This window comes from Pristiophorus japonicus, chromosome 14, assembly GCF_044704955.1.
Source record: "Pristiophorus japonicus isolate sPriJap1 chromosome 14, sPriJap1.hap1, whole genome shotgun sequence".
Taxonomy (NCBI): domain Eukaryota; kingdom Metazoa; phylum Chordata; class Chondrichthyes; family Pristiophoridae; genus Pristiophorus; species Pristiophorus japonicus.
This window is the reverse complement of record NC_091990.1, coordinates 70,397,452-70,416,886: the sequence shown is the minus strand read 5'-3', so window position 1 is coordinate 70,416,886 and position 19,435 is coordinate 70,397,452. Positions and strand designations below refer to the sequence as shown.

Genomic DNA, 19,435 nt, shown 5'->3' with positions numbered 1-19,435 from the left:
GCATAATCTTAGAATAAGGGGCCGCCATTTAAAACAGAGATGAGGAGAAATTTCTTCTCTCAGAGGGTTGTAAATCTGTGGAATTCGCTGCCTCAGAGAGCTGTGGAAGCTGGGACATTGAATAAATTTAAGACAGAAATAGACAGTTTCTTAACCGATAAGGGAATAAGGGGTTATGGGAAGCGGGCGGGGTAGTGGAGCTGAGTCCATGATTGGATCAGCCATGATCTTATTAAATGGTGAAGCAGGCTCGAGGGGTCGTATGGCCAACTCCTGCTCCTATTTCTTATGTTCTTATAACGCTGTATCCACCTTTATTGTATCTGTGCTATTCGTCTCAACCACTCCCTGTGGTAACAAGGAACACAATTTGGACAGTAAAGGTGAACTCCTGGTCCTATGAGGGCGTGAGGTTCACTTACAGGGGAGACTGATGGATTGGAACCTGAGTGATTCTTTGTTAAGAGCATTGTCAGGGTGTGGATGTTGCTGGCTAGTGATTGGCTGTCTCTACTTGCCCTGAGATGGTGGGAGGGCATTTTCTTCAATCAATGGAGACACAACTGAATGGTTTGCTAGGCACTTCAGAGGCACATTTACATCGTGCCAACATCATAGCTTGATCAAAGAGGTAGGTTTTAAGGAGCGTCTTAAAGGAGGAAAGAGAGGCGGAGAGGTTTAGGGAGGAGATCCAGAGCTTGGGGCCCAGGCAACAGAAGGCACAGCCACCGATGGTGGAGCGATTATAATCAGGGATGCTCACGAGGGCAGAATTAGAGGAGCGCAGACATCTCGGGGGGTTGTGGGGCTGGAGGAGATTACAGAGATAGGGAGGGGCAAGGACCATGGAGGGATTTGAAATCAGGGATGGGAATTTTGAAAGTGAGACCCACCAATGTAGGTCAGCGAGCCCAGGGGGTGATGGGTGAGCGGGACTCGGTGCGAGTTAGGACATGGGCTGCCGAGTTTTGGATCACCTCTAGTTTAAGGGGGAGCAATTCGGTATGGCCCCGTTTGGGGGCAGTAACAGTGGGGAGGTCTCGCCACTCTCAAAATTTGGCTTATGGGTCCCGGAAGGAAGTGGAGCGTGAAATCAAGGTTCCTTCCTGGGCGGGTACCTCAGCACCCTGCTCCCTGGGCCCCTCCCTCACTAGGCCCCGCACTCACTGGGTCCCTCCATCACTGGGTCCCTCCCACATGAGGCCTCTCCCTTACTAGGCCCCTCCCTCACTAGGCCCCTCCCTCACTGGGCCCCACCCACATGAGGCCCCTCCCTTACTAGGCCCCTCCCTCCCTAGGCCCCACCCTCACTAGGCCTCATCCTCTTTGGGCCCCTCCCTCACTGGACCCCTCCCTCTAGGCCCCTCCCTCACTCGGCCCTGCTCTCATTGGGCCTCTCCCTCCCTGGACCCCTCCGTCACAGAACCCCTCCCTCACTAGGCCCCTCCCTCACTGGGCCCCTCTCTCAGTGGTCCTCACTAGGCCCCTCCCTCAGTAGTCGTCACTCAGCCCCTCCCTCACTAGACCCCTCCCTCAGTGGGTCGTGTCCGAGGCACCCCTCCCTCAGTGGGTCGTGTCCGAGGGGCCCCTCCCTCAGTGGGCCGTGTCCGAGGGGCCGGACCTGGGCCCCCAGGGAGGGGGACTCGCCACGGTTTAGGCCGACAAACAAGCAGCGAGCGGGGCTGAGCAATGGCGGGGGCCCAGGGCCCCGGGAGGAGATCGGAGCAGGTGGAGAACATAGAAACATAGAAACATAGAAAATAGGTGCAGGAGTAGGCCATTCGGCCCTTCTAGCCTGCACCGCCATTCAATGAGTTCATGGCTGAACATGCAACTTCAGTACCCCATTCCTGCTTTCTCACCATACCCCTTGATTCCCCTAGTAGTAAGGACTTCATCTAACTCCTTTTTGAATATATTTAGTGAATTGGCCTCAACAACTTTCTGTGGTAGAGAATTCCACAGGTTCACCACTCTCTGGGTGAAGAAATTCCTCCTCATCTCGGTCCTAAATGGCTTCCCCCTTATCCTTAGACTGTGTCCCCTGGTTCTGGACTTCCCCAACATTGGGAACATTCTTCCTGCATCTAACCTGTCTAACCCCGTCAGAATTTTAAACGTTTCGATGAGGTCCCCTCTCATTCTTCTGAACTCCAGTGAATACAAGCCCAGTTGATCCAGTCTTTCTTGATAGGTCAGTCCCGCCATCCTGGGAATCAGTCTGGTGAACCTTCGCTGCACTCCCTCAATAGCAAGAATGTCCTTCCTCAGGTTAGGAACCCAAAACTGTACACAATACTCCAGGTGTGGCCTCACCAAGGCCCTGTACAATTGTAGCAACACCTCCCTGCCCTTGTACTCAAATCCCCTCGCTATGAAGGCCAACATGCCATTTGCTTTCTTAACTGCCTGCTGTACCTGCATGCCAACCTTCAATGACTGATGTACCATGACACCCAGGTCTCTTTGCACCTGCCCTTTTCCTAATCTGTCACCATTCAGATAATAGTCTGTCTCTCTGTTTTTACCACCAAAGTGGATAACCTCACATTTATCCACATTATACCTCATCTGCCACGCATTTGCCCACTCACCTAACCTATCCAAGTCGCTCTGCAGCCTCATAGAATCCTCCTTGCAGCTCACACTGCCACCCAACTTAGTGTCATCCGCAAATTTGGAGATACTACATTTAATCCCCTCGTCTAAATCATTAATGTACAGTGTAAACAGCTGGGGCCCCAGCACAGAACCTTGCGGTACCCCACTAGTCACTGCCTGCCATTCTGAAAAGTCCCCATTTACTCCTACTCTTTGCTTCCTGTCTGACAACCAGTTCTCAATCCATGTCAGCACACTACCCCCAATCCCATGTGCTTTAACTTTGCACATTAATCTCTTGTGTGGGACCTTGTCGAAAGCCTTCTGAAAGTCCAAATATACCACAACAACTGGTTCTTCCTTGTCCACTCTACTGGAAACATCCTCAAAAAATTCCAGAAGATTTGTCAAGCATGATTTCCCTTTCACAACTGGCCTTTAAAACACCTGGCCTTTACCCATCGCCCCAGTAACGGCCGGTCGCCCGACCCTCAGCTTCTGCCACTGTTTTTTCCCGGCGCTGCTCCCGGGGGCAGGAGTGAGTTTCAGGTCCGGGGCGCTGACGGGGCGAGGTGCGTGACGATGACGTCACGGTCTCTGGGCGCAACGTCGGAGTGCCGCTGCTAAACTCCCGCCCAATATGGCTGAGAGTCAACTGGAGTCACACAGAGGCCAGACCGGGTCAGGACAACAGCAGTCCTTCACAAACAAAATTACTGAACACGTTGGGTTTTACAATAATCCAACAGCTTCATCGACAATTTATTAATACCAGCTTTTTATTTCTAAATTATTTAAACTGAATTTAAATGCTCAAGCTGCCATGGTGGGATTTGTGTTCACACTTTCTGTTTTCCTAGTCCTGTCGGAGACTCACTGCCCCACTGTACCATCCTCCATCGAATGACTGCTCATTCCCACTTACACTGAGCAGTGATCACAACACTGAACTCTAACCCCTATCCCCAGGCCGCACTGACCTCTAACCCCTTTCCCCAGGGCTGCACTGACCTGCAACACCTTTCCCCGGGGCCGCACTGACCTCTAACCCTATCCCCAGGGTCGCACTGACCTCTAACCCCTATCCCCAGGGCCGCACTGACCTCTAACCCCTTTCCCCAGGCCCGCACTGACCTCTAACCCCTATCCCCAGGCCCGCACTGACCTCTAACCCCTATCCCCAGGGCCGCACTGACCTCTAACCCCTTTCCCCAAGGCCACACTGACCTCTAACCCCTTTCCCCAGGGCCGCACTGACCTCTAACCCCTTTCCCCAGGGCCACACTGACCTCTAGCCCCTTTCCCCAGGGCCGCACTGACCTCTAACCCCTTTCCCCAGGGCCGCACTGACCTGTAGCACCTTTCCCCAGGGCCGCACTGACCTCTAACCCCTTTCCCCAGGCCCGCACTGACCTGTAGCACCTTTCCCTGCGGGCCCTCATCAAACAGCAAGGCCTGCTGGTACACCGGGTCCAGAGTCTTCTTCGATAACTTGGTCTTTCTCTTTGCGATACACAGGCCATTCTCCAGGAGGTAGACCTTAATGTACGGGGCTGCGGAGCACGAGGCACAAGCTGTTAACAGGCACTAGCGAACTTGCATTGAATGCAAAGCAGTCCATACATTTCAAAAAAGAAAAAAGACTTTCACACTCTCAGGTTGTCCCGAAGCACGTTACAGCCAATGAAGTACGTTGAATTGTAGTCATTGTTGTAATGCATAGCAAGCTCCAATATTCCCTCCAAATACTGTTTGGGCGCGGTCCCTTTAACTGGCTGCGCGGCACGTTCCGTTTCTCACAGGTATAATCTGGTGAGGGCCGGTGCAGGAAGTGGGGCACAGACGTGCAGCTTCGCAGGAATGTTAGCAAGGTTCCATAAACAGCAGGGAGAGAATGAGCAGATAATCTTGTTCCTAGTGATGTTGGTTGAGGGATAAATATTGGCCAGGACACCGGAGATAAGTCCGTCTGATCTTTTATCTCCACCTGAGAGGGTAGGCGTGGCTGCAGTTTAATGTCTCATCTGAAAGACGGCAGCTCCGACAGGGCAGCACTCCCTCAGCACTGCACTGGGGTGTCGGCCTGGACAGGTGTTGGCTGTGGGAGCACTCTCACCTCCGAGTCCACCAGTTGTGGCTTCAAGTTCCACTGCAGCACAAAAGCCAGGCTAACAATGCAGTGCGGCACTGAGCAGAACAGGGGTGGGCCGCGATTGATGCGTCGGAGCTTTAAATCTGAACTCTGCTTTGTTACAATTCACCTCAAACATAAGTCATAACAGAGATAAAATAAACTGACTTTTTTGATTTTCAGTTCAGAAGTTTGTGGATGACCCACTGAGAGATGCGACTATCCACTACAAAACAGGGCAGGTGCAACACCGAGGAATCGAGCTGATTCCGGCACTTGCTCTGAGTCAGCCCAAAGGGGAAGGGAATGAAAGGGCTGAGCAGGATGGGAATGATGGTGTCAGTCTGCCCTCTGGTGGTGCTGCTTTTGTATAACAATATAATCAGAAACCGACTGTAGTTCACAGGCTCCCAGGCCGCCTGCAGTTTCTGTGGTCTGGAGGAGTCCGTGTTCCACGTGTATGTTGATGTGTCAGGTTGCAACCCCTCTTCCATTATTTGAAGGGGCTGCTTCTCAAATTCTGGTTGCACTTCAGTCCCACGCTCCTGATCTTTGGGCACCCTGTGCAGAGGGAAGCGGGCAGGTTGGAGGGCCTGCACCTGGGCCTGGCCAAGGGGGCCATCAGCCGGTCCAGGCAGCGGGCGGTCGAGGGGGTCGTTCAGCCCGACTGCCTGCCTCTCTTCCGCGGTTACATCCGAGCCAGGGTGTCCCTGGAGATGGAGCACGCGGTGTCCACCGGTACGCTCGCGGCCTTCCGCGAGAGGTGGGCGCCGGAGGGACTGGAGTACATCGTCACCCCTGGGAACAGAATCTTAATTTGGCTGTTTAAAGTTTAAAGTTTAATTTGTTTAATTTGTCGGTTTTAGTGCCCCCTTTAATAAGGGGGCATTTGATTTATAGGTTCACAAAAATAGTTGTGGAGCAGTCGACCCTTACACAGACATTGTAAAAGGGACTTTGTTTACCAAACAAACATTAAAAAGTTAGATTGATGGAACAATCTTCATTTGAAGACCGAGTAACTCAAAATATTCACAGTTGTGCAGCTGATGAAGTTTGTAAATAAGGAGCAATGGCTGTGCCCTCTCATGTATAGTGTGACCATCATGTGATGACTCGCCCCGAGAGGATTTCTATATCTACCTGCCAATTAAAGCTCCCCATGGGGGTCAGATGTTCTAAATAGGTGCAACCTATGGCGAAATAGAGGTTAATTGATGGTATTGAGCAATGCTTCCATAGGTTAGCAGTTACCTGTAAATCCCTGGCTTAGGATATAACGGTCAGAAAAACCAGCAGGTAGTGACTAGTTTTTATTTTTTTTATATACATTTTCAAAGGTGATACTGCTTCATTGATTGATTCGCTATCTGTTCAGTTGATATTTGAAGCAATCAGGAGCAAGTGTTATATATACTTTTTAACCTGTCACTTTAAACTGTGACACTTTGAGCTGCGATGGAAATTCGCATCCACTGTAATTGTGTAGTGCCTGGCGATACGTTTGCGATCCCGCAAAAGTTACACAATTTCTAGAACTTTGAGGTGTGACACTATGAGCTGTGACACTATGAGCTGTGACACTTTGAGCTGTGACACTTTGAGCTGTGACACTTTGAGCTGTGACACTATGAGCTGTGACACTATGAGCTGTGACACTATGAGCTGTGACACTTTGAGCTGTGACACTATGAGCTGTGACACTATGAGCTGTGACACTATGGAATATGAAAGCAGACCATCACTGAGTCAGTACAGTCCAGACTCCACAAGCCCAGACATGAATGACCTCAAATCGGGATCGCTATCTGATGTACAACAATAATGTGACTTTGCTGTCTTTAGTCCCACTTAAGAGCAGAGCACTTCTCCCTGGTGTCTGGAACAATATTTATCCCTCAAGCAACACCTAAATCAGATTACTTGGTCATTATTACATTGCTGTTTGTGAGAACTCATTTCAAAAGGTCTTCATTGGCTCTGAAGCACTTTGGGATGCCCTGAGGTTGTTAAAGGCATTATATAAATGCGAGTCATTCTTTCACACATTAAGCACAATCAATTGTTCAGACGGAACAATCTGCAGTAAACACTGAGCACAAAACATGTCAAAGAAAAGCAATTAAATGTGTAGAAGTTGCCACGGTCTCTGCCTGGAGCAGTGGAAGTCAGATCGTAAAAACCTAAAGCACAGAATGAGGCCATTCGCCCGTTGTGCCTGTGGGGACTGTTTGAAAGGTCAAAGATAATTATGGGATGTTGGTCAGGTGGGTTTCCATTGGGATGCTATACAATGGGAGTGACTGGGAAGGGGTTTGGTCTATTGGGATGCTATACTGGGAGTGACTGGGAAGGGGTATGTCCATTGGCATGCTGTACAATGGGAGTGTATATGAAAGAAGGTGGTTGTGTGCTTGGTTCTTGTGTGTGTATTGGGAGTTGACTCCGCGGTTATAGTGGACACAGGTGGTTTTGGGCAGTCACTGACATGTAGAGTTGCACCTGGCAACTGGCGGTTTCTTCGCAGAGACAAGATCGCCAGTGTCATACAACGGGTCAATATTCTCAGTGTCATACAACGGGTCAATATTCTCAGTGTCATACAACGGGTCAATATTCTCAGTGTCATACAAAGGGTCAATACTTAAACACGACTATTTAATAGTGACTCCTCCAGCACAGGTTAAACCTGGCCCCTGATATGAATCTACAGCTTGAGACCAACATGGGAAAGATGCTGTTAAAGCACTGGCTGCAACTCCCTCTGGCCACCTACCTGGCAAAGCTTTAGTGCCAGACTTCGGGGTCAGCCCTCTGGCCTGAATAATTTCCACCTCCAGCTGCCCACTGCGGTCAGCCATGCCAATGTGAATATCACCTGTAACAGAAAGATACAACCTATTAATGTCACAACATCAGCAACTTTAGAGTGTGGACCCCCCCTCCCCCACCCCTCGGGTCCTGCCCCCCGCCCACGTACTTCTCAATTCTATATATAATCCCCCCGAACCCCTGGGTTAGATTCCAGCCTGTAACTCACTCCCGGTTATCTGTTATTCTATATATAACCCCCCGAACCCCTCAATTAGATTCCAGCCTGTAACTCACTCCCGGTTATCTGTTATTCTATATATAACCCCCCGAACCCCTCGATTAGATTCTAGCCTGTAACTCACTCCCTGGGGTATCTGTTATTCTATATATAAACCCCCGAACCCCTCAATTAGATCCCAGCTTGTAACTCACTCCCTGGGGCATCTGTTATTCTATATATAAACCCCCGAACCGCTCGATTAGATTCCAGCCTATAACTCACTTCCTGGGGTATCTGTTACTCTATATGAAACCCCCCCGAACCCCTCGATTAGATTCCAGCCTGTAACTCACTCCCGGGTATCTGTTATTCTATATATAAACCCCCCGAACCCCTCGATTAGATTCCAGCCTGTAACTCACTCCTCGTGGTACCTGTTACTCTATATATAACCCCCCCGAACCCCTCGATTGAGTGGCGGTAGTTGGATATATGATCTGTTAATTAGTAGCTGTGCATGTGTTCCAGTCTTGGCTTAGCTTCTGACAGTCGGACCGAGATTCAGCAATCTGAAATTTGTGCACAGTGATGCGTGAACACCTCTGCCATTTGCTGACCTTCTGAGATGTTTGCCCATCCTAACTCTTTAAGGGACACCCTTTTGGCCCATCTTGTCCACGCCAGCTGACCAAGAGCTATCCAGCCTAATCCCACTTTCCAGCTCTTGTCCATTGCCCTGTTACTTTAAATCTATGTGCCCTGGTTATTGACCCCCTCTGCTAAGGGAAACAGATCTTTCCTATCCACTCTATCCAGGCCCCTCATAACTTTATACACCAATAAAATCTCCCCTCAGCCTCCTCGGTTCCAAAGAAAACAACCCCAGCCTATCCAATCTTTCCTCATAGCTGAAATTCTCCAGTCCAGGCAACATCCTGGTAAATCTCCTTTGTACCCTCTCCAGTGCAATCACCTCCTTCCTGTAATGTGGTGACCAGAACTGCACGCAGTACTCCAGCTGTGGCCAAATCAGTGTTTTATACAGTTCAAACATAACCTCCCTGCTCTTGTATTCTATGCCTCAGCTAATAAATGCAAGTATCCCGTGTGCCTTCTTAACCACCTGATCTACCTGGCCTGCTGTGGGAACCCACATTTCTGAAATGCTTTACTTCGGAGATATCGAAAGGGTTAAATATTAGAAGATTGAAGATTGAAGATCGAAGTATGGATTAAAACAAGATGATTGAATCAAAACAGGCTGCTGGACGATATAGCAACATTTAGCTGTTGAAATGACTAGCTGGTCATTCATCTGTAGCCAAAGTATTTGAGTCTACCTTTGTTACTACGATCTGGTTTGTGTATAGTAGTTCAGAAAGCAATTAATCGTGATTTCAGGACAATGCCATTTTGATTCTACATCGTCCGCATGTTAATTGTCTAACTGTACTATGCAAAGTTCAAAAACTTTTTTGGTATAAAGATGAGAGTTTGACACATTAGACACTAGACACTGGGAAGGTGTGTGTCACACAAGCAGCTATTGGAAATCGGATCAACCAGCAAGTCGGCTTGTGAAGTGTTTGTGTCTCAGTAACTCCTATACTGGGTTTGTATAGTGTGAATGTCTGAATAAAAAACCCGATCCTGCCTTTACTACAACTGAGTGTGTGTGTAATTCAATGTTTAAAGCATCGGTGAAAAGAGCAAGAAAGCTGTACAACAGTTAACTTTAGGGATCTGTGGACCTGCACTCCAAGGTCCCTTTGTTCCTCTACACTTCTCAGTGTCCTGCCATTTAATGTATATTCCCTTGCCTTGTAGTCCTCCCCAAATACATTATCTCACAATTCTCCAGATTGAATTCCATTTGCCACTGTTCTGCCCACCTGACCAGTCCATTGATATCTTCCTGCAATCTACAGCTTTCTTCTTCATTATCAGCCACACAGCCAATTTTAATATCAGCTGCAAACTTCTTAATAATACTCCCTACATTCAAATGTAAATCATTGATGTATATCACAAAAAGCAAGGGACCCAGTACTGAGCCCCGTGGAACCCCATTGGAAACATCCTTCCAGTCACAAAAACACCCATGATACTATGATCACTGTTCCCTAAATGTTCCCCTGCTGACACTTGCTCCACCTGACCTACCTCACTCCCCAGAACCAGATCCAGCAATGCCTCCTCCCTCGTCGGGCTGGAAACATACCGATCAAGAACACACCACAAATTCCTCCCCTATTACGATCCCAGTCTATATTCGGATAGTTGAATTCCCCCATTATCACTGCTCTATAGTTCTTGCTCCTCTGTAAGTTCCCTGCAAATGTGCCCCTCTACATCCTTCCCACTAGTTGGTGGTCTATCGAATACACCTAGTGCTGTAATGGCACCTCTATTGTTTCTGAGCTCTAAACAAATAGATTCTATCATTGACCCCTCCAGGACATCCTCTCTCTCCAGCACCTTAACCAATACTGTCACTCCATCTCCTTTCTTTCCTGAACATGTTATATCCAGGAATATTTAGAACCCTATCCTGCCCTGTTTTGAGCCAGGTCTCTGTTAACACCACAGCATCATATTCCCCTGTGTCTATTTGTGCCTGCAGCTCCCTGACCTTATTCACCACACTTCGTGCTTCATAGACCTTCCTGTGTTCTCTCTCAGTTGTCCCACCCAATACTGTACTGTCTCTTACTGCAGTGCTATCCGTCTCTCCCAGTGCTTTGTGCACCTTGATGACCCTTTCCACTGCTACATCCTGGTGCCCAACCCCTTATTGAGAGCTGTTGAAAATCATGAAACATTTTGATGGAATAAATAAGGATAAACTGGCAGGGTAGTCGGTGACCAGAGCACTCAGATTTAAGGCCAGAGGGGCGATGAGAAATTATTTTATGCAGCGAGTAGATTCAAAAGCAACTTTTAAAAAGGAAGTCAGATATGTGGAAAATGAAGGATTTGCCGGGCTATGGGGAAAGAGCGGGACTGATTGGATTGCTCGTTCACAGAGCGTACACGGGCTCGATGGGCCCAATGGCCTCCTCCTGTGCCGTGAGATTCAAAGATCCTCGCAAATCTTAAAATGTAAACTGATCTCCAAACATTTGGTCTTTAAAACAGGAATTAATTTTTTCCTCTTGTGCCTCAATCATCAAAATTCAGGCCTTAGTTTTGTTTTCTAGTCACCCCCATCGCTACCAAGTGCACCAGGTAACGGCTCCCAGGGACCCCACCCAGGGACCCCACCCAGGGTCCAGGACCCCGGGACTCCCACCCAGGGACCCCACTCAGGGACCCTACCCAGGGTCCAGGACCCCGGGACCCCCAACCAGGGACCCCACCCACGGAACCCCACCCCGGGACCCTCACCCAGGGTCCAGGACCCCGGGACTCCCACCCCGGGACCTCACCCAGGGACCCGGAACCCTGGAACACCACCCAGGGACCCAGACTCCGGGACCCCCCACCCAGGGACCCCCCACCTCGGGTCCGCCACCCACGGACCCCCACCCACAGACCCCTAGCCAGGTACCCCCAGCCAGGGACCCCACCCAGGGACCCCTACCCAGGGACCCCACACACAGCACCCACCCAGGGACCCCCACCTTGGGTCCCCCACCCAGGTACCCCCAGCCAGAGACCCCACCCAGGGACCCCCAGCCCAGGACCCCTACCCAGGGACCCCACACACACACCCCACCCACACCCCCCACCCACAGACTCACACCCCAGGACCCCTGCCCAGGGACCTGCACCCAGGGACCTCCATCCAGACACCCCACCTACAGACCACCACCCACACCTGCCATCTGCCCCCCGCTCCCTCTGCTCCCCCATGCTTCGACTGCTCCCCCTGCCCCCCTCTGGCCCCGACTGCCCCCCTCTGCTCCCCACTGCTCCGACTGCCCCCCTGCCCCCCTCTGCTCCCCCCTGCCCCGACTACTCCCCCCTGCTCCCTCTGCCCCCCCCCCCTGCTCCGATTGCTCCCCCCTGCTCCCTCTGCCCCCCCCCTGCTCCGATTGCTCCCCCCTGCCCCGACTGCTCCCCCCTGCCCCCCTCTGCTCCCCCCTGCCCCGACTGCTCCCCCCTGCCCCCCTCTGCTCCCCCCTGCCCCGACTGCTCCCCCCTGCCCCCCCTCTGCTCCCCACTGCCCCGACTGCTCTGTCTGGCTCAGTTCCACACTAGGCAGTATTCAGCATGTGTTCCTGTTTTTGTTTTCCCGTCTCCCTCTCCTGCAGCCCATTAACCAGTTTGCGTTACTTGTCCTATTGTGAACTCCAGCAACAATCGCTGTAGTGGGTATGGGGAGCGAGCTTGACATGGGCAGACCAAGAGTAAGATCTCAATGACACGAGAGCAGAAGCTTAGAGGTTAGCAGATTGAAGTGATGTGCTCCAAGCCGAGCGGAGCGAGCCTCACCCATGGATGGCGCTGCCAGTGTTTGTCGTCCCACAAGCTGCGCGGGGCCGATCCCATCCAGGAAATCACTCAAGTGCCCGTCCGCTCCCAGCCTCGCCGTGGGGAAAACCAAACTGAGAAAACAGGACACAGCAATTAATAACTGCTCCAGAGCTCATCACTTTTAACCTGAGTGTGTGTAGGGCTTCCGTCCGTAGCAAGGGCTCACTGAGAGTTTACCGAAGGTTTACCGAGGGAATAATAAAGGGAAAAAGTCACCGGTGGGTGTAGTCTGTAGGCCCCCTAACAGTAGCAACTCTGTTGGTCGGAGCATAAATCAGGAAATAGTGGGGCCTTGTAAAAAGGGAACAGCAATAATCATGGGTGATTTTAACCTCCATATTGATTGGACAAATCAAATTGGTCAGGGTAGCCTTGAGGAGGAGTTCATAGAGTGCATAAGGGATGGGTTCCTTCAGCAGTATGTAACGGAACCAAGCAGGGGGCAGACTATCTTAGATCTGGTCCTGTGTAATGAGACAGGATTAATAAACAATCTCCTAGGAAAGGATCCCCTCGGAATGAGCAATCATAGATGGAGGGTGAGAAAGTTGGAACTCTAACCAGCGGACTAAGCTTAAATAAAGGAGACTGTGAAGGTATGAGGGCAGAGTTGGGTAAAGTGGACGGGAAAATAGATTAAAGTGTAGGACGGTTGATGAACAGTGGTGTACATTTAAGGAGATATTTCACAAATCTCAAGAAAAATATATTCCAGTGAGGAGGAAAGTGTGTAAGAGAAAAGATGGCCATCCGTGGCTAACTAAAGAAATAAAGAACGGTATCCAATTAAAAACAAGGGCATACAAAGTGGCCAAAACTAGTGGGAGGACAGAAGATTGGGAAGTGTTTAAAAGCCAACAAAGAACAACTAAAAAAATGATTAAGAAAGGGAAGATAGACTACGAAAGTAAACCAGCACAAAATATAAAAACAGATAGCAAGAGTTTCTATAGGTATATAAAAAGGATAAGAGTGGCTAAAGTAAATGTTGGTCCCTTAGAGGACGACACCGGGGAATTAGTAATGGGGAACATGGAGATGACAGAAACTCTGAACAAATATTTTGTATCAGTAGTTACGGTAGAGGACACTAACAATATTCCGACAGTGGATAGTCAAGGACCTATAGGAGGGGAGGAACTTAACACAATCACAATCACTAAGGAGGTAGTACTCAGTAAGATAATGTGACTGAAGGCAAATAAATCCCCTGGACCTGATGGCTTGCATCCTATTGTCTTAAGAGAAGTGGCGGCAGGGATAATGGATGCACTGGTTGTAATTTACCAAAATTCCCTGGATTCTGGGGAGGTCCCAGCAGATTGGAAAACTGCAAATGTAATGCCCCTATTTAAAAAGAAGGCAGACAAAAAGCAGGAAACTATAGACCAGTTAGCCTAACATCTGTGGTTGGGAAAATGTTGGAGTCCATTATTAAAGAAGCAGTAGCAGAACATTTGGAAAAGCAAAATTCGGTCGGGCAGAGTCAGCATGGATTTATGAAGGGGAAGTCATGTTTGACAAATTTGCTGGAATTCTTTGAGGATGTAATGAACAGGGTGGATAAAGGGGAACCAGTGGATGTGGTGTATTTGGACTTCCAGGTGGCATTTGACAAGGTGCCGCATAAAAGGTTACTGCACAAGATAAAAGTTCACGGGGTTGGGAGTAATATATTAGCATGGATAGAGGATTGGCTAACTAACAGAAAACAGAGAGTCGGGATAAATGGTTCATTCTCTGATTGGCAAACAGTAACTAGTGGGGTGCCGCAGGGATCAGTGCTGGGACCCCAACTATTTACAATCTATATTAATGACTTGGAAGAAGGGACGGAGTGTAACGGAGCCAAGTTTGCCGATGATACAAAGATGGGAGGAAAAGCAATGTGTGAGGAGCACACAAAAAATCTGCAAAAGGACATAGACAGGCTAAGTGAGTGGGCAAAAATTTGGCAGATGGATTATAATGTTGGAAAGTGTGAGGTTATGCACTTTGGCAGAAAAAAAATCAAAGAGCAAGTTAAATGGAGAAAGATTGCAAAATGCTGCAGTACAGCAGGATCTGGGGGTACTTGTGCATGAAACACAAAAGGATAGTATGCAGTTAGAGCAAGTAATCAGGAAGGCCAATGGAATCTTGGAATTCTGGAATACTGCGTGCAGTTTTGGTTTCCATATTTACAAAAGGATATACTTGCTTTGGAAGCAATTCAGAGAAGGTTCACTAGGTTGATTCCAAAATTGAGGGGGTTGGGTCTCTACTCATTGGAATTCAGAAGAATGAGAGGTGATCTTATCGAAACGTATAAGATTATGAGGGGGCTTGACAAGTTGGATGCAGAGAGGATATTTCCACTGATGGGGGAGACTAGAACTAGAGGGCATAAACTTAGAATAAGGGGCCACCCATTTAAAACTGAGATGAGGAGAAATTTCTTCTCTGAGTGTTGCATATCCGTGGAATTCACTGTCTCAGAGAGCTGTGGAAGCTGGAACACTGAATAAATTTAAGACAGAAATAGACAGTTTCTTAAACGATAAGGGAATAAGGGTTATGGGGAGTGGGCGGGGAAGTGGAGCTGAGTCCATGATCAGATCAACCATGATCTTATTGAATGGCGGAGCAGGCTCGAGGGGCCGTATGGGCTACTCCTGTTCCTATTTCTTATGTTCTTATATTCTTATGTTTACCGAGAGTTTACCGAGAGTTTATCGATGGTGTACCAAAGGTTTACCGAGGGTTTACCGAAGGTTTACCGAGAGTTTATTGAGGTTTACTGAGGGATTACTGAGAGTTTCCCGAGGGTTTACCGAAGGGTTACCGAGGGGCTGTGGGGTGTGAGTGGGATTGGCCTGTGGGGCACTGGCGTTCTCACTGGACACCACTCTCACAGAAGCCCTGACATGACCCGTGCTGGAAACATATCCTGACCTGGTCCAATGCTTTTATTTGAAATGAAATATAAATGGATAATTGGATATAAATGTCTGCCTGTTCCACATCCGCCATTGTTACTTTTATGCCCAGTCATCACAATGTCCAGTTTCAGCGTGTATGTGTTGGAAACCAGAGATCTTCAAAAATGCAGAAACATCCTCAGCTTAGACTTTGGAGAATGACAATAATATTTATTATTGATCTGATGCATACCTTTAAAAAAAAATCTGCGAGCAATGCCATCACCCACACGTGTCGACCTGTCCACTCCGTGTTACGCAGCGCTGATGTAAATAAACTACCTGTAAATTTATTCGCTCGAGTGTGTGAGTATTTTATTTATTTCATTAATATCTTTATAAAAAATTGACAAATATAACTTAATTTCCTATCGCAGTAGAATACACGATATATGGCAGCGATTTATGGCCCCGATCAGTTTGGGGTCAGTGAGCGGAGGGAGGATATCTGCAAACTGCTCCAATACTGACCAGGGATAATCAGATAATCAGAGTAAGGGGGGGGGAGGGGGTGAGGGGGGACGGGCAGGGGGGATGGGGGAGGAGGGTGAGGGGGCGGTGGGTGAGGGGGCGGGTGGAGGGGGTGGGTGAGGGGGCCGACGGGGAGGGGGGTTGAAGGGGCGGGTGGGGGAGGGGGATGCGGGGGCGGGGGGTAGGGACGAGGGGGAGGGGTGGTGGAGGGATGGGGGGGAGTAACTCAGTCAGGTTTAATATGGAGGAGGGTATAACGAGCACGTGGATAGAGGTGTGCCGATGGATGTGGTGTATTTAGATTTCCAAAAGGCATTCGATAAGGTGCCACACAAAAGGTTACTGCAGAAGATAAAGGTACGTGGAGTCAGAGAAATGTATTAGCATGGATAGAGAATTGGCTGGCTAACAGAAAGCAGAGACTCGGGATAAATGGGTCCTTTTCAGGTTGGAAATCGGTGGTTAGTGGTGTGCCACAGGGATCGGTGCTGGGACCACAACTATTTACAATATACATAGATGACCTGGAAGAGGGGACAGAGTATAGTGTAACAAAATTTGCAGATGACACAAAGATTAGTGGGAAAGCGGGTTGTGTAGAGGGCACAGAGAGGCTGCAAAGAGATTTAGATAGGTTAAGCGAATGGGCTAAGGTTTGGCAGATGGAATACAATGTCGGAAAATGTGAGGTCATCCACCTTGGAAAAAAAACAGTAAAAGGGAATATGATTTGAATGGGGAGAAATTACAACATGCTGCGGTGCAGAGGGACCTGGGGGTCCTTGTGCATGAATCCCAAAATGTTAGTTTGCAGGTGCAGCAGGTAATCAGGAAGGTGAATGGAATGTTGGCCTTCATTGCGAGAGGGATGGAGTACAAAAGCAGGGAGGTCCTGCTGCAACTGTACAGGGTATTGGTGAGGCCGCACCTGGAGTACTGCGTGCAGTTTTGGTCACCTTACTTAAGGAAGGATATACTAGCTTTGGAGGGGGTACAGAGACGATTCACTAGGTTGATTCCGGAGATGAGAGGGTTACCTTATGATGATAGATTGAGTAGACTGGGTCTTTACTCGTGAAGGATGAGGGGTGATCTTATAGAAACATTTAAAATAATGAAAGGGATAGACAAGCTAGAGGCAGAGAGGTTATTTCCACTGGTCGGGGAGGCTAGAACTAGGGGGCACAGCCTCAAAATACGGGGGAGCCAATTTAAAACCGAGTTGAGAAGGAATTTCATCTCCCAGAGGGTTGTGAATCTGTGGAATTCTCTGCCCAGGGAAGCAGTTGAGGCTAGCTCATTGAATGTATTCAAATCACAGATAGATAGATTTTTAACCAATAAGGGAATGAAGGGTTATGGGGAGCGGGCGGGTAAGTGGAGCTGAGTCCACGGCCAGATCAGCCATGATCTTGTTGAATGGCGGAGCAGGCTCGAGGGGCTAGATGGCCTACTCCTGTTCCTAATTCTTATGTTCTTATGTTCTTATGTATCAAGGAAGATAATTCTTACCAACACATCACAGACTTTGCTAATTTAATATTTACAATTTCACAATTTTTGTTCAATTATTTTGTATAACTGCACCTGGTTGGCCTTGTACACCAATCACTGAAAGTTAACATGCAGGTACAGCAAGCAATTAAGAAAGCAAATGGAATGTTGGCCTTTATTACAGGAGGATTTGAGTATCAGAGTAAAGTCGTCTTACTGCAATTATATCGGGCCCTGGTGAGGCCACACCTGGAGTATTGTGCAGAGTTTTAGTCTCCTTACCTAAGGAAGGATATACTTACCATAGAGGAAGTGTAACGAAGGTTGACCAGACTGATTCCTGGGATGGGTGGGTTGTCCTATGAGGAGAGATTGAGCAGACTGGGCCGATACTCTCTAGAGTTTAGAAGAATGAGAGGTGATCTTATTGAAACATACAACATTCTTACAGGGCTTGACAGGGTAGATGCAGGGAGGATGTTTACCCCGTGCTGGGGAGTCTAGAACCAGGGGTCACAGTCTCAGGATAAGGGGTCGGCCATTTAGGACTGAGATGAGGAGAAATTTCTTCACTCAGAGGGTGGTGAATCTTTGGAATTCTGTGCCCCAGAGGGCTGTGGAGGCTCAGTCTTTGAGTATATTCAAGACAGAGATCGATAGATTTTTGGATATTAAGGGAAGAATATTAAGGGAATAATGGAGTTGGGATATGGGGATAGTGCAGGAAAGTGGAGTTGAGGTCGATGATCAGCCATGATATTAAATGGCGGAGCAGGCTCGAGGGGCCGAATGGCCTACTCCTGCTCCTAATTCTTATGTTCTTATGTTAAATATTATTGTTGCTGTAACCTGTATAAAAGATCCTGGTGTTTTTCACATCCCACCAGAGAGTAGGACAGTGAGAGATTGGAGTGAGCAGGTTAGTTCACAGAAAGCTGATCCTGGGCCGCAACTTGCAGAGTGTATGGCAACTGAATGATTCACTACACCTCGGGACTTTGTGGCATCTTGCATATCGCCAGCACTGTGTGTTTTCCCCTCGCCGGACACTCACTTGCCGTCGGAGCTGTTACTGTTGGTGCTGCCATCCGTTGACTCCCTGCTGCCTTGTCGAGTCACACGGTTCCGCATCTCCACCGCAATCCCCGTCTCCGTGCTTCTCCGGATGTTGCTTCGTAATTTCTTGGTGGCTGCCTCTGAGGGGGCAAAGGGCAACTGCCTTCAGCACCAGCACATGGGCTTACCCCGTTCACCCCATTAATACCCAGTCTCTGTATCCCGTTATACCCAGTATCTGTACCCATTAATACCCAGCCTCTGAACCCCATTAATACACCATTATACCCAGTATATGTACCCCATTAATACCCCGTCTCTGTACCCCGTTAATACCCAGTATATGTACCCCGTTAATACCCAGTATCTGTATCCCATTAATGCCCAGTATCTGTACCCCATGAATACCCAGTATTTGTACCCCATTAATATCCAGAATCTGTACCCCATTAATACCCAGTATCACTACCCCATTAATGCCCAGTGCCACTCTGTACCCCGTTAATACCCAGTACCTATACACCATTAATACCCAGTACTTGTACACCGTTAATACCCAGTATCTGTACACCAATAATACCCAGTGTCTGTACCCCATTATACCCAGTGTCTGTACCCCATTAATACTCAGCCTCTGTACCCCATTAATACCCAGTCTCTGTACCCCATTCATACCCAGTCTCTGTACCCTGTTAATACCCAGTCTCTGTACCTCATTAATACCGCGTCTCTGTACCCCATTAATACCGTGTCTCTGTACCCCATTAATACCCAGTCTCTGTACCCCATTAATACCCAGTATCTGTACCCCGTTAATACCCAGTCTCTGTACCCCATTGATACCCAGTATCTGTATCTCGTTAATACCCAGTATCTGTACCCCCTTCATAGCTAGGGGATTTGAGTATAGGACCAGGGAGGTCTTACTGCATAGAAACATAGACTCATAGAAAATAGGTGCAGGATTAAGCCATCCGGCCCATCGAGCCTGCACCACCATTCAATAAGATCATGGCTGATCAGTACCCCTTTCCTGCTTTCTCTCCATACCCCTTGATCCCTTTAGCCGCAAGGGCCATATCTAACTCTGTCTTGAATATATCCAATGAACTGGCATCAACAACTCTCTGTGGTAGGGAATTCCACAGGTTAACAACTCTCTGAGTTGTACAGAGCCTTCGTGAGGCCGCACCTGGAATATTGTGTTCA

General features: G+C 48.7%; 1 protein-coding gene across 3 annotated transcripts in view; it reads right to left on the bottom strand.

The window, feature by feature from the left end:
- The window catches only part of rims3 (regulating synaptic membrane exocytosis 3), a 713,695-nt gene that overhangs the window by 14,182 nt on the left and 680,078 nt on the right, over positions 1 to 19,435 (bottom strand). For all 3 annotated transcript variants that reach the window (XM_070898523.1, XM_070898525.1, XM_070898524.1), the window contains exons 4-7: positions 18,225 to 18,366; positions 12,204 to 12,316; positions 7,509 to 7,610; positions 4,015 to 4,154 (exon numbers count right to left, since the gene is read on the bottom strand). In XM_070898523.1, coding sequence (XP_070754624.1) covers positions 4,015 to 4,154; positions 7,509 to 7,610; positions 12,204 to 12,316; positions 18,225 to 18,366 — 497 coding nt within the window. The remainder of the gene's footprint in view (positions 1 to 4,014; positions 4,155 to 7,508; positions 7,611 to 12,203; positions 12,317 to 18,224; positions 18,367 to 19,435) is intronic.